Source organism: Nyctereutes procyonoides, unplaced genomic scaffold (assembly GCF_905146905.1).
Source record: "Nyctereutes procyonoides isolate TBG_1078 unplaced genomic scaffold, NYPRO_anot_genome, whole genome shotgun sequence".
NCBI lineage: Eukaryota > Metazoa > Chordata > Mammalia > Carnivora > Canidae > Nyctereutes > Nyctereutes procyonoides.
The window spans coordinates 81651642-81665341 of NW_026575140.1; the positions used below are offsets into that span (position 1 = coordinate 81651642).

Here is a 13700-nt window from a genome sequence, read left to right on the forward strand (position 1 = left end):
ACCTCTCATTGACTATCACGTGCCTCCTTAAACGACCTTTTGAATAGTGTTTTCTTTTTATTGCTTTGTGAAGTTTAACGGCTCCAATTGCGATTACTCTAGCTTATGATAAACCCCAGATCTATAAAACTCCTGTTCATTCATTATTTTTCTCCTGCTCCTTCTCGAGCTGTTATTTCGTTGGAATGTAACAAGGAGTAGGGGGAGGGAGGAGGAAGGAAGAAATAAAAATATCCCAAATTAACAAGGAAGCGGATGAAATAGGGGACCGCTTCTCCTCGGGTGACAGACACCCTATAAGATACTCTTAAACAGAACAAATACGCTTTAAAATGGAACAAGTAGGTCTTTTATATTTATTCTAAATTGGAGACATAATGATCACTGCCTTATCTTTAATGGAAGAAGCAGCTAATTGTTCCAATATCTCACTAATTCCAGCATCTGGGAGAAAATTATTTTTTTCCATTTTACCAATTGTTCGACATATGCCTAGGTGTATAGCGCAGCGTGGACAGAGACTTCAGTTTCTTGATCTATGCCATGGCTGCTACTCCAGTTCAATTATTAATATGTGGAAGTTATAATTATTTTGAATATGGGTACAAGATAATTATAAACCATAAAACAGCTCCCCATGCTGATGCCTTTTCTCAGCTTCAGACGTGCCGGAGTTTGGGCTTGTGCGTTTGAGAGAGAGCAGCACATGTATAATGTGGCATTTGGGGCTGCACGACTGGCTGGAGTGGGAGCCGGGGAACCCTCCCTGGGGTTCCTTTCCCTTTGCTTCCTGTGCTTTCCACCCTCCAGAGCTAAAGCCAACCCACCACACGCATCTCTCCTTCAGCCCCACTGTCTTGCTCTCCTCCTCTCTGGTCTCCTGTTTGCTAGTTGAGCTTCGTAACTCATCCAATGTGGTGGGTTAGCTTGCTTGCCGCCCCTGCGTCTCCTTGTTTACCCAGCAGCAGCTCCTGTGTGTGTGTATGTGCCAGAGTCTCTGCATTGGGGTGGTTGGGAGGGGTGAGAGCCACATGCAAAAGGGGGAGGGGAGGGGTGGGGAGTTCGCTGCTCTGTTACCCCATGGCTTATTGCCAATGCCTCCGTTCCCTACTTCTTTCTGAATACCTTGCTCTATTCCCAGTTAGTCTACACTAGGGGGGAGGATTCTAGAAGGGGTAAGGCAGCTGGGATCACTCATTCTTAACCACGTCGACCATAATCAGTTGGAAGGAATAACACATTTGTGTGGGTTGTATGTGTTTGGAGAAGGGGCTCAGAGAGAACAGGCATTGTTTTGGTATCTTTCCATTTTAGGAAGGAAAACCTCTTTAAAATGCTGTTTTAGCTTGGGACGCCTGGGGGGCTCAGTGGTTGAGCATCTGCTTTCAGCCCAGGTGTGATCCTGGGGTCCTGGAATCGAGTCCCACATCGGGCTCCCTGCATGGAGCCTGTTTCTCCCTCTGCCTGTGTCTTTGCCTCTCTCTGTGTGTCTCTCATGAATTAATATATAAAATCTTTAGAAGTAACCAGACCCTGGTCTTGGTTCTAAGAGCTCCTGTAGTTTCCCCTGACTCCCCTTCCTTCCCTCTTTAGTTAAACAATATCTCCTCTCCTCTTTTTCCTCCTGTGTTCTTAATCCCTGGTTCAGAATATCACCATCACAACTTTCTGTTATGTCAAATGCATTCAGACCCCATTTCTATATTAAACCCCCTAACACCCAATGTGACTATATTTTGAGATAAGGCCTTTACAAAAGGAATTAAGGTTAAAGGAGGTCATAAAAGGGTGGAGCCCTGATCTGATAGGGGGATCATCCTTATAAGAAGAGACACTAGAGAGCTTGCTTATTTTCTTTCTCCTCCAGGTGAGGACACAGTGAGAAGGTGGCCATCTGTAATGCGGAAAGAGAGTTCTCACCAGGACATCACCATGCTGGTGCCCTGACCTTGGACTTCCAGTCTCTAGAACTGTGAGGAAATAAATTCCTGTTGTGTAAGCCATCCAGTCTGAGGTATTTTGTTACGGCAGCCTGAGCTGACTAGGATACCCCTCCCTTAGCCATCTGTGAAAGGTTGGTGGGGGTGGTGGTGGTGTCAAATCATGTTCATCAGGCTTGTGATATGATTCTTTCCAGGCACCAGGATCCAGAGGCAGTATCCTTCTACTGGGGTCAGACCCTTGGAGCTTGAGGTTGCAAATCCAGGCCGGCTCCCGACTTTCTGGCCTTCCCAATCCCCATGAACCTCATTTTCAGCTTCTCTAATGAGCAATGCCCAGCGAGAGAATGTGTCTATTCAGCACTACGGACAGAGGGACCTGTCAGTTCCTACAAATTAGAAGTTACTGCCTAGCGCTCTCACAACGGTGGTGTTGGGGAAGGGAGGAGGTAGGCTGAGCAGAGACAAGTCAGGGAGGAAGGCCGCCTGGCAGGATGCAGTGAAGCCCCTAACCCTGGCTGTGCTCAGCCATGGGATCCCTACAAATGACCAATGCCTTTTGATGCTCCTGCCTCCTCATGCAGACGGGTTGCAAAATGCAGGAGGACATACTCCTTGTAGTTCATTGTGGTGATCTAACTCTTGTCAAATTGTCACCATGATCGGTGCTGGCAACAAACCTATAGCTGGCAAGGTGTTAGGTGTGGGGAGCCCAAGGGGTATCAGTGTCATGGACTGTGGGTTGGGAGAAGAGCCAGCTGAAGAGTGATGAGAAGAGGGCATCAGAACTTTAGTAGAACTTTGGGGATATTGGTGGTACAGGTGAGCTGCCTTCTCCATGCCTGGATGGAAGTGAGGGTACAGGGGCTCCGGGCCTTGGGAAGCAAGGAGCCCAGTTCATGGCAAGCCAGGCTGGTGGGGAGCCAGGGCTTCATTTAATGAATAAATGGCATCCCCAGCTATTGTTTATCTACTCTTGAATCCTGACAAACAGTCTGTGGCATCTGATGGAGAGGGTTATTAGCTGCACGGAGACAGATGATTGGGGATGAGGAGATTGGCTCTTTATTACAGCAGGCCCACAAGTGACAGTGCTCCTTTTACTTCTCTGCCTCCACATCAATGTCAACACCTTCCTGTAGCCTTCTGTGGCCCAGTCAAGCCTCAGAGGAAAGACCCAGAGCAAGAAGAAGGTATAATGGCCCAGGAGTGAGAGGGAGAGATAGGGTCGGTGGACTCAGCAGAGAGGGCAGGTTTCCCTCTATAAGTTCTTTGAAAATAAAAACTGCCTTATTCTTTAGTATTTCCCCAAGTGCCCTGTAAGGGGCTATTTATTCAATAGGCATTCAAAAACTGTGAAGGATTGAAGAGAAAGGTAAAGAGGTCTGGATTAAAAAAAGATAATAGAAGCAGATTTAATTGTGCTGGGTGAGTGGTTGGGGAACAAAGGTAGGGAAGAGAGAGGAAGAGAAGTAGAGGCCACGAAGGGAGCAGGGAAGATAGTGTGAGGAGACGTGCTTACGAATCGGCATACCGTGTTTCAGGCATTAGTTACTCTAGAGGCCCCACATTTCTATATAAATAGCTTCTGGAAATCAAACTTCTCTGTCCACTGGCCCAGGGTTTTTCTCTTGGTACCATAGTTGCAGGGCATAGCTTCCACCCTCCACATCACCCGCCCCTCCCTCGCCTCCCCAAGAGGGTGGGCAGGTTCTCACTGACCTTCATTCATTCTCCGAAACTTGTCCTTGGCCATGTAGCCCAGCACCAGACAGCATCCTCTCTTCTGGAGGCCCAGCTCTGGAAGAGAAGCACAGGCGGGTGAGCTGGGAATGGATCAGGTGTCAGTGAAGGTCCCTTTGCAGGGGATGTGAAGTTGCTGCTCTTCTACACAGGGCTACTTCTTCAACATTGACATAGCCCTTGCTATGGTCCGGGCATCATATTAAGCTGATAATATCTCATTTGATTCCCACAATAACCCTATGAGGTGCATACCAGTATTATCTCCATTTTATATCATCCCCATTTACAGAGGTATTAAGCAGGCGGCCTTAGATGGAAGAGCTAGCAGGGGGCAAACCAGAAGTTTGAACATAGGCAGTATGGCTCCAGAGCCCATGCTCATACCCATGACACTGTAGGTTGATGAGGCTCTATATACCCCAGGCTTGGGGACTAGATCCACATCACTCCGTGACCGTGGTCAGGTCTGCCAAAGCAGAGGCAGAGTCTGGCTCGTGGCATCCAGGATGGAGTGGGGCAACCAGACACAGTGGGTGATTCTGAGGAATGAGGAAGTGATTGGGTGAATCTGGGGGAAGACACAGGGGTGGAGGTAGAGGTAGATGCAGAGGCGTCTACCTTTTGGGAGACAGTGAGTTTTTGGGTCTGGGAATTCCTGTGAGTTTTCATATTCAGGCCCAGTGTAGCCCCACCCTCAAGCACTCAGGTGTGGACTCAAGGGTGGAGCAGGGGTTGGGATGGCTAAGAGACACAAGGTGTAGATTCTGGTCCCGCAAGACTTTGACGCGACTGGAAAAGCAAGGCGGAACAATTCTAGGTGGCATATGCAAGAGACTCATTGCACGGTATTTAGTAAATGAGTGCTCCTTGTGTGTGGGTGTCGGACTGGAGTTACATCTGCCTCAGAGGTTGTGAAGTCATTCTATACCAAATCCCTCTGCTGACCCCCACGGCAGCCCCTGAGGCCTGCAGACAGGTAACTGCTATTCATACTATGCAGATGAGAAATCCCAAATTCAAAGACACTAAATGACTTCCGGGGAATTTTTATAGACTCCCTGCCCCTACTTCGTTGCTTAGGACTCATACAAACCTGACAGCTGCTTTCACCTTGGTGAATAGACAAGGGGTTAGGATTTCGGGAAGAGGACATGTGACTGCATCCCCTCCCAGGGCTTGCCAGGCTATCTGGGCACCCAGGGGCTCCCTCCACGGGGTCCTCAGGGGAGAACCACCCTGGGTGGTGCATCCCAGCAACTCCTCCCGAGACACTGGGTGTTTTTCTCTGAGCCCTGGCCGGTGAGCATCTAGGCTGTCGGAGCTGAGGCAGCCCAGCGGGCTCATTTCTCCTCCCCACGTCTCTGTGCACCTCTTGTCACCCGGGTCCACCCTTCATGGATTGCAGGATGAAAGGGCCCATGAGAGGCAGATAAGTCAAGCTTAGGGGCTCTTGCCCTAGAGAAAAACAAAGCGTGGCGGCCGGTAGCAGAATGCCACGGCCTGGGAGGTTGCTAAGCTTTGATCTCCCGATTCTTTAAAGGGGTTTATTAACTATCAGTAAAGAGCAGAGAAGCAGATCTGAGCGTGCCTTTTCCAAAGGCGCTCACTTCTCTCCCGTCCTCTCTGTGCGCTCGTCTGAAGGCGCGGCCAAGCCAACCTCACTTCAAACAGCTTTACATCTCCGGCGCCCAAATTGATGATGTTAAGTTCCCTCATCCGAGGCCTTGGCCCCTTCTTCAAGGGCTCCTGCTCTGTCGAGGGCCCGGCGGATCAAAGCCCCTTTGATGTTTACTTACTGTATTTGTGGATTCTTTCTAACAACCACCTTCAAGAGGCAGGAATGCAGCCTGCTGGAGGGGGCTGGCAGAGGCGCAGGTGGTGAGGAGGCCCAGAGCTCCCCGGAACAATAGCCTCTTGCCTGAGACTCTGAGACTGTCCAGAAGCCTCCACACGCTGACACCCGGCAGAGCCAACCAGTCCATTATAATTGCACGAGCATTGTGCATCGCCAGAACCATACAACTGCTGACGGGTCTTATTTTATTTTCTGTTGACTCCTTATGCCCAGCACGTGGGCAGCGACTCCTGAGAAGAGGAGCCAGGGTTCCTGCACTGAGCCCAGGGAAGCACAGAGGAGTGGGGGGGGGGGGGGAGAGAAGATGCTGGATGGATTCAGGCCAGATGCTCCCGTTGGTTTTGTTGGACCCTCCCATAAGCCCTCAGGGAGGAGAATGGGGCATGATCCTCCTACGGGTTTAGAGAGCATTGTCAACCTGTTGCCAGCAGCTCATCTGCATCTCTGCCACCCCAACTCAACCCATCCTATGTCACATAATGGGTTGCCCCCGAGGCAACTGCCCTGAGGAAAGAGGCCAAATGCATCATCATTATAAGTAAAAGTCTCACTGACCATGTTTGATTTTTGCAAATGAGTAGGAAAAGAACTTTAAAAACCTGATTAATAAAAGGAATGGAGGACGAGGCAATTTCTCAATGTATTTGGCTCATTTAATTTGACACGTGTGGGTTAGTCTTAATTATTGAGGCAGCTATATTACAAGGCGCTAATAAGCACACTGCAGAAATGTATTGAGTGAGAGTGCTCTCCGGCTGAGTCCTCACCGAGAAGTGGGGAGAAGCCACTGGGATCTTTGCAAGAATGAGCAGGTTGGAGAAACAGTGAAGTGAGAATTAGATAGTTATCCACATATGAAAATTGGGGACGTTCTTCGGAGAGATTTGCAGAGCTAAATTAGAGGTCACTGGGTCCGCATGAGGAAGCAGGCCGGCAGGGATGAAGTGGGGGAGGTGGGGAGAATGTGGAAGCCCAGGTGGGGAGGTTGTCAGAGGTGTTGAGCAGGGGGAGGGCCGGGGGGAAGCAAGAAGTAAGCACTTGGTCTCGGGGCAACTCTAGACTAACCAGGCTCTTAGGGGGAAGATGATAGACTATGACCCAAAGAATAGGAATCCTTCACTTTGAGAGCTAGGCCAGCCCCCAGACCGTCCTCGTCCTTGTCACAGGGCACTGGGTCGGACGGTGGAGTCACATCACAGATGCCCATTTTAACAGTAAGATATCAGGGTCTTCTCCACATAGACCTTGGGGGTGCAGCCTTTGGCTGAGCACTTATCAGTAGCAGAACCCTGAGATGCACCAAAGGTGTCATTGGAAAATGATTAACGTGATGGAGCCCCCTGGGTGGCTCAGCAGGTTAAGCATCTGCCTTCAGCTCAGGCCATGATCTCAGGGTCCTGGAATCGAGCCCCATGTCTGGTTCCCTGCTCTGTGGGGGAGCCTGCTTCTCCCTCTCCCTCTACCTGCTGCTCCCTTTGCTTGTGCTCTATGTAAAATAAATAAATAAATAAATAAATAAAATCATAAAAAAAAAAGAAATTGATTAACATTACTCGAGTCATCCTAGCTTGACAGGAAAGTTCTCAGCAAAGAAGCCCAGGGTCACCTGCAGATGAGGACAGTGATGGCCTAAGAAATACAACCGTGCAAGGAAACAGTTATGGGGCAAGGGCATGTTTCTTGGGGCGAAGGGTATGCACCCTGAGAACTCCTGGCCTCTAGACCGTGAGCAACAGAAAGGTTAAGATGGTGCCATTTTGAGCCCTGAGCCTCTGGTACTGAGTCCAGAGCCTGGCACCTGGCAGGAGCTCAGGAACAGTCTTCTGATTCAATGAAAGGGCCAACCACAGCCTCCTGGGTAGTGACCCCATCTCCCCGCCAGGGGAGAATCAAATCAGGTGAGCTGAGACATCCCACGGAGGACCATGTTTGGTGAGGGTGGTTGCCGAGTGAATGAGGGCTGTAATTCATTGGAAGAGAAGTCTGGGAAACGTGAGATTTCCTCTGGGAGGAATAAAAAGGGACGACTTTATAAATGAAACCGTTTTCCTTCAGTTTCACAGGGTGAAGATGGGACTTGTTCTAGTCCTAGGATTTCTTTATTCTTAGTAGTAATAACAATGATACAGTGCTATTACTTCATATTTGCGGGGCTCTTGGTTTTTCACGCTGCTGTCATATTCACCACCTTTATTGGAGGCTCACAGCGGCTCCGTGAAGTAGGCGAGGAAGAATGGCCTATTTCCGCCATTTTGGAATCAGAGGCTCAGAAAAGTAAGAAAAGGAAGAGGACAGTTCAAGGCCAAAGCACTCAGGCTAGCTGACCACAGCGCTTGGGCTAGAATCCAGGTCTGATTTCCAGCTTAGCTCTCGGGGTAGGGCCTGGGATCCCGGGGCTGCCGATGCTGTGACTCAAGACAACAGGGAACACAGGTCGGTGCTTCTGGCTGGGACCGTGTTCCGGTTCCGACTACGTCCCTCCCCTGCCCCCTGCCCCACTAATCTACACCACAGAATGCGACTTTGTTTGAAGATAAGGACTTGACAGAGATAATCAAGTTAAAATGGCCATTAGGGGGCCCGAAGCCAAAGTGACTGGTGTCCTCATAAACAGGAGAAATTTGGAGGCAGACACACATGCAGGGAAGATGCCAGATGAACACGAAGACGGCCGTCTACAAGCCAAGAGAGAGGCCTGGAACGGATTCTTCTCTCCCAGGCCTCAGAAGGAACCAACGGGCCAGACTTGCATCTTATAAAGATCGTTTTAGCACTGGTGCAGACGACGGATGGGAGGGGGGTTGGTCCAGACAAGAGAGCACAGTTGTTCGGCTATTGCCATGCTCTTAGTGAGTGATGATGGGCTGACATCTGCTCCCTGTCCCTGTTCTCTGAAGACAGCCTAAGATCAGAAAGCAAGTGAAAGGAGCCTGAGCTTTCTCAGGGGGATGTTCAGAGGCTCTGTATCCCTGCCACCTTGACACAGGAGAGCAGTGGAGGGGCTGCACAGAGCTCACCAGATGGTTCTTGAGACCATATGGAGAAGGCGTCAGCTGGACCTGGCTGGAGTCATGGGGAGGCCATGTGTGCTTCGAAACCATCAGTCCTGGCTGGAGCCCTGCTCCAGTGAGTCAGATTGAGCAAAGCTCAGGGCTTCTCTGTACTTTAATGTTCTCATTTATAAAATGTGTATATTGACAGTAAGACCCTCCACTAGTGGTTAGTATGGAAATCAGAGGCACATGGTGAAGGGGGCCTAGGATCAAGCAGCTGAGAAGGCGAGCTCAACGAATAGAAATGAAATATCAGATTGGGGGTTAGAGACTGTCAAATTCATCCTCCCCCTTCTTTACAAGTGTGAAAGGGAAGACTCATCCAAGGCGATACAATGAACTTGCGGGCGGCATTCTCTGGAGCTACTGTGGTAGCCACCAGCAGAGGCACTAGAAGGGGAAGCCAGTCAGGAAGGCCAACCACGCAGGGTGTGGCAGCAAGGCCAAGGGCCCAGAGGTCAGGGCTGGAGAGAAAGTGGTGAATCTGAAAGACATTCAGGGAAGAGACAATGGGCTGAGTGAATGGCTCAAACAGAGGAAGGGGGCAGGTGACCATGGTGGGTTTGGTTGGACAGAAGGGGGGAGGGTGGCTTCTGGGACAGAAGTAATTGACGAAGGAAGCCAGTCTGCTCACGGGGTGATGATGGTGCATTTTTGGACTCCTTGTGTTTCAGGTGAGGGGGTTCCCAAGTGACGGGGTCCTAGATGGTTACACAAGCAGGAGTTTAGATCTGAAGAAATACATTTGTAATCAGCTTTATTGACCTCGGAGACCAGATATCTTGGTCTGTAGACCAATTTGTTACATAACGAATGACATAAAAAGCAGTGGGATGGTATGAGTAGACGACACCACTGTGTTAGTACCAGCCTTGCGCCACCAGCACGTATTAATAAGATGTGACAGGTATGATATCGGATCCACAAGATGCTCATCAAGAAGCTACTGAATGTGGGCACCTGAGTGGCTAAGGTGGTTAAGTGTCTACCTTTGGCTCATGGTCTCTGGGTCCTGGGATTGGGCTCCCTGCTCAGTGGAGAGTAGGCTTCTCCCTCTCCCTCTGCCTCTCCCCTCACTCATGCTCTCTCTCTCTCCCAAATGAATACATAAAATGTCAAAAGAAAAAAAGAAGCCATTAAGTGCATCCTGTGCAAGACAAAAACACTTAAGGCCAGCTTCCCTTCACAATGAGATTAAAGTCCAGTTGACTAGGCCAGGGATATACTTGCGAAGAGGTGAACAAAAATCAAATGTAAGAGTTCAGGAAAACATATCGTATTGGCAAATTGAACTTAAATAAAAACAAATGTAAAAAAAATAGTTTAGGAAAACAAAGTGTCACAAGCAACATGCAAGTTATTTCCACGTGCATGGCAATCGTTGTCGCAGGAGCCCCGAGGAGGAAAAGCAGCTGCAGGTCATGGGGTGGCCCTCCCTCAGGACCTTGAAGGCTGGAGATTTATCTGGAGGTCTGGCTTTGTTGGGTTCTGCATTGATGGCCTGACTCACAGGAGATGCCCCGTCAAAAGCCACTTTGCCGGGATGCCTGGATGATCACAGGATGCAGGAGTCTCATGTCTGGAAAGTTCTCACCTTGATTCTGCTAAACTCTTGCTTTCTGCTTCAGTTCTGCCTCACTCTGTTTTCAGCATTATTGCTCACATCCAAGGCAATACTTTTTTTTTAATTTTTATTTATTTATGATAGTCACACAGACACACACACACACAGAGAGAGAGAGAGAGAGAGGCAGAGACATAGGCAGAGGGAGAAGCAGGCTCCATGCACCGGGAGCCCGACATGGGATTTGATCCCGGGTCTCCAGGATCGCGCCCTGGGCCAAAGGCAGACGCCAAACCGCTGCGCCACCCAGGGATCCCCATCCCAGGCAATACTGATGCCCGTAAGTCATGCAGAGACCACAGATTTCTGATCAACCTCTCCAGTTAAGAGGTCTGAAGAGAGGAATAGCAAAGGTTTATTAATCCTGAGTAGTGTCTGCCTCTGGCCCTCGAGGACAAGTAATAAATGTTTAATAGCCCAATAATACCTGTTTCATAATTTTTGACTCTCATTGCTTGCTAACTCTAAGTTTATTAAAGAACTATAAACTTTACATTGTTGTAAAGACATAATGGCTATTTCATTACCTACTTAATATGAGTTAATTATATTAGAACTAAGTTTCCCCCCATTCATACTAAGTATCAATTAGTTGTTTTAAACTATTGATTTATATTTAATTAACTATGCTGTTAGGTCCCAATTAAATTCTTGTAGGAGAAACCTGAAACAGCTATCGTCTTAAGTTTTTAAGACAATGAATTACATCAAAAGCTCAAGTGGACTTACCCTCTTTTAGGAAGGCTTGACAATCATTGTGATAGCTCCAAAGAGTCTTTGTGACCACCAGCCCATCCTCGCTAGCTCCCGCGGGGAGCGGGGCTCCCCCAGACACCTGATGGCAAGGAGCATGCTGCTTCTGGCACCAATAGCAAGCACTAACATGGGGGAAGCCCTTCGCCCACCCCTGCCCTCCATTTACTGGCTGGCATGGCCCTCTCCACAGGGTGGCCAAGGCAGGCAGTCTATCAGCAACTCCTCACTACCAGCTGTGGGGCCCATGGTCCTCTGTGTTACTGCTGGCCCCAGGTCCCAAGTGCCTGCAGGAAGTGTGGTGCCCATGTGGTCATTGCTCCCTCTGGCTTCCCCAAATTCCCTCTCCATTGGCCTGACTCTATACACTGTGGTCAATACAAATCAGACATTTACTGAGCAGCAGTGGGCATTTTACTTTTCTCGTCTTGTTTCCCCTTCACACGGACCTTGGAAAGACACGTGCCATTATTCTTCCCTTTATTTATAAAGAAGTGGACATTTTAGAGGGGGTAAGGAGTATACCGAGGGTCCCTAAGCTATTGAGTGGCGAAGCTGGAGTCCACCTGTCTGCCTGACTGCATGCCTGGTGCACCTTGCCATGCTCTGGTCTCAGGTGCTCCTCACAGGTTGAGTCTCAGCCCACCAGGGACTGGTTCTCTGAGACATTGCCTGGCTCCTGTCATATTTCTTTTCATGGAAGGTTGGGCTCGTCTTCTACCCTCAGACACTGCCTGGAGTCTTTCTCCCAACAAATTCATCGCTTGGAATTCCAATGTGGCCACCAAATGACTTAGAATGTGGCTTTCCTCTGGGCCACTAGGGCATCAGTGCAGGCCTCACGGTTAGCAGAGTCTCCCACACTCCTGTGCACCCTGGAATTGGGACATAGGCTACCCCACCCCTCTGGGGGCTGGATGCAGCATAGCCTTGCCCCCTCTACTGGCTGGTATCGTCTGCGGCCAAGCTCACTTAATTCACTACCGTAATTAAAATTGCCATTTACTGATTGCTTATGATTGATTAGTCTCTGGGTTAGGTACTTTGTATGCATTATCTTCTTCAATCATAAAAATTCTACCAGTGTTATTATTATTTCTACCTGATAAAATGGGAAACTGATAATCCAAAAGATTCAATAACTCACTCAGGGTCATACAGCTAGTAAGTGTTGAAGCCAGCAAATGTGATTATAAGTGAGGTTCTTTGGATGATTGGTATAATATCTTTGTGAGGGGTGCACGGATCGGGAGAGTTTAATAATGCTGGTTGAAGAATTTTATGGAAACAGTTTTATCACATGTCCAAGATTACCTCAGCCATCTCTGTTTAAGATATCTGATCCCAGGGGGTTAATTGCTCTGTGAGGGAATACGACAGAGAAACAGGATCATGAAGGCCATTCCTCCCCCTGGCCTGTCATCACCCTACTTATCCTGTGAGGAACAGGGATTGCTGAAGGCCATATGCCTGCAAGGCTTTTAGACTTTACCTAAGAGAAAGTTGGAATTGGTGAGTAATGTTTGAATGGGACCAGATGCTTGACAGCTGTGTCCCCTGTCCTTGGGGAAGCTCAGCCTGGTCAATCACAGCTCGGAGGCCAGGCAGAAAGAGGGCATCTCTTCTCTCTTTTTCCTTTTAGGACCAACAGAGTCCCCAAAGGACTAAGATTGAGGGCCCTAAGGAAGCCTTCAAAGTCCCCCCTATCTCTGGGCACCACCACTCCATTCCCTGTACTCCTCTTGGGGTCCAGATCTTTGGGAAGGTAGAGGCCCAATAAAATGCTCTGAATATAAAATTCATACACGGATTTAATCTTCACATGGGTTCCTGATGATATGGTTAATAACCCCATCATAGAGGTGAGGCTCAGGGAAGTTGAGTAATCTAGCCAAAGTAACACAGGTGGGAAGTGTAGGAGCCAGGACCAAAACCTAGGCCCATTTGACCCCAGAGCCCAGCACGTGCCATTTTGCTGGGATGTAGTCTGGATGCTGAGCACACAGCCTAGATGACCAGCAGAGACCCCAGTGGGAAGAAGGGGACCCTGTGCATTCAGAGGGTGCTGGCCAGTGGAGTCACGGGCTTTCCTGCCAGGTGGTCAGGGGGCACTGAGAAGTCCTTGTGGGAGCCAGGGCCCTGGAGAGTCCATGCCTGGAGAAGGATGGGTTGCCTCCCGGGGAGACAGGGAGGTGAGGGCAGGGCAGGGCAGCACTAGAGCAGTTGCTGTTTACTTATGTGCTCGCAAACCTCTTCGTCACCCATTTATGGCCTCAAAAAAATCATAAATGCTGAGGATTAACCATGGGAGACCCATAGGGCTGCAAGCTGGCCTTAAGGAATTTATCAGTGGAGTTAGGTAGGAGTGGCCAGCCTCTGCCCTCAAGCCCATGTCCCGCTGAAAAGAGCGGGGGCGGAGGCAGACCCCTGCTCTCATCTGGCACAAGGGAAGAGGGCAGGAGAGGGACACAATGTCCTGGAGTTGGGGGGAGTGTACGGAGTGTAGGTCCATCCAACCTGGCAGTCCCACCAGAGCAGAAGATGAAGGAGGCTGGGTGATGTGAGGGGAGAGACATTGAGAGAGAGAGAGAGAAAGGGAGCACATGCTCACTGACTACAGGGTCCTGGGGCTGGAAGGAGACTGGCTAAGTCTCCGTGGGCTGGGAAGTGCCACCTCCACTTTCTGGGTAGAAAGCTGGACTGGTGTCATCATGATACCTATTTAGTCC

At 49.4% G+C, this 13700-nt stretch overlaps 1 protein-coding gene across 2 annotated transcripts in view; it reads right to left on the minus strand.

The window, feature by feature from the left end:
• The window catches only part of KIRREL3 (kirre like nephrin family adhesion molecule 3), a 545006-nt gene that overhangs the window by 119620 nt on the left and 411686 nt on the right, over positions 1-13700 (minus strand). For both annotated transcript variants that reach the window (XM_055304776.1, XM_055304774.1), the window contains exon 3: positions 3663-3740. In XM_055304776.1, the coding sequence (XP_055160751.1) occupies positions 3663-3740 (78 nt within the window). The remainder of the gene's footprint in view (positions 1-3662; positions 3741-13700) is intronic.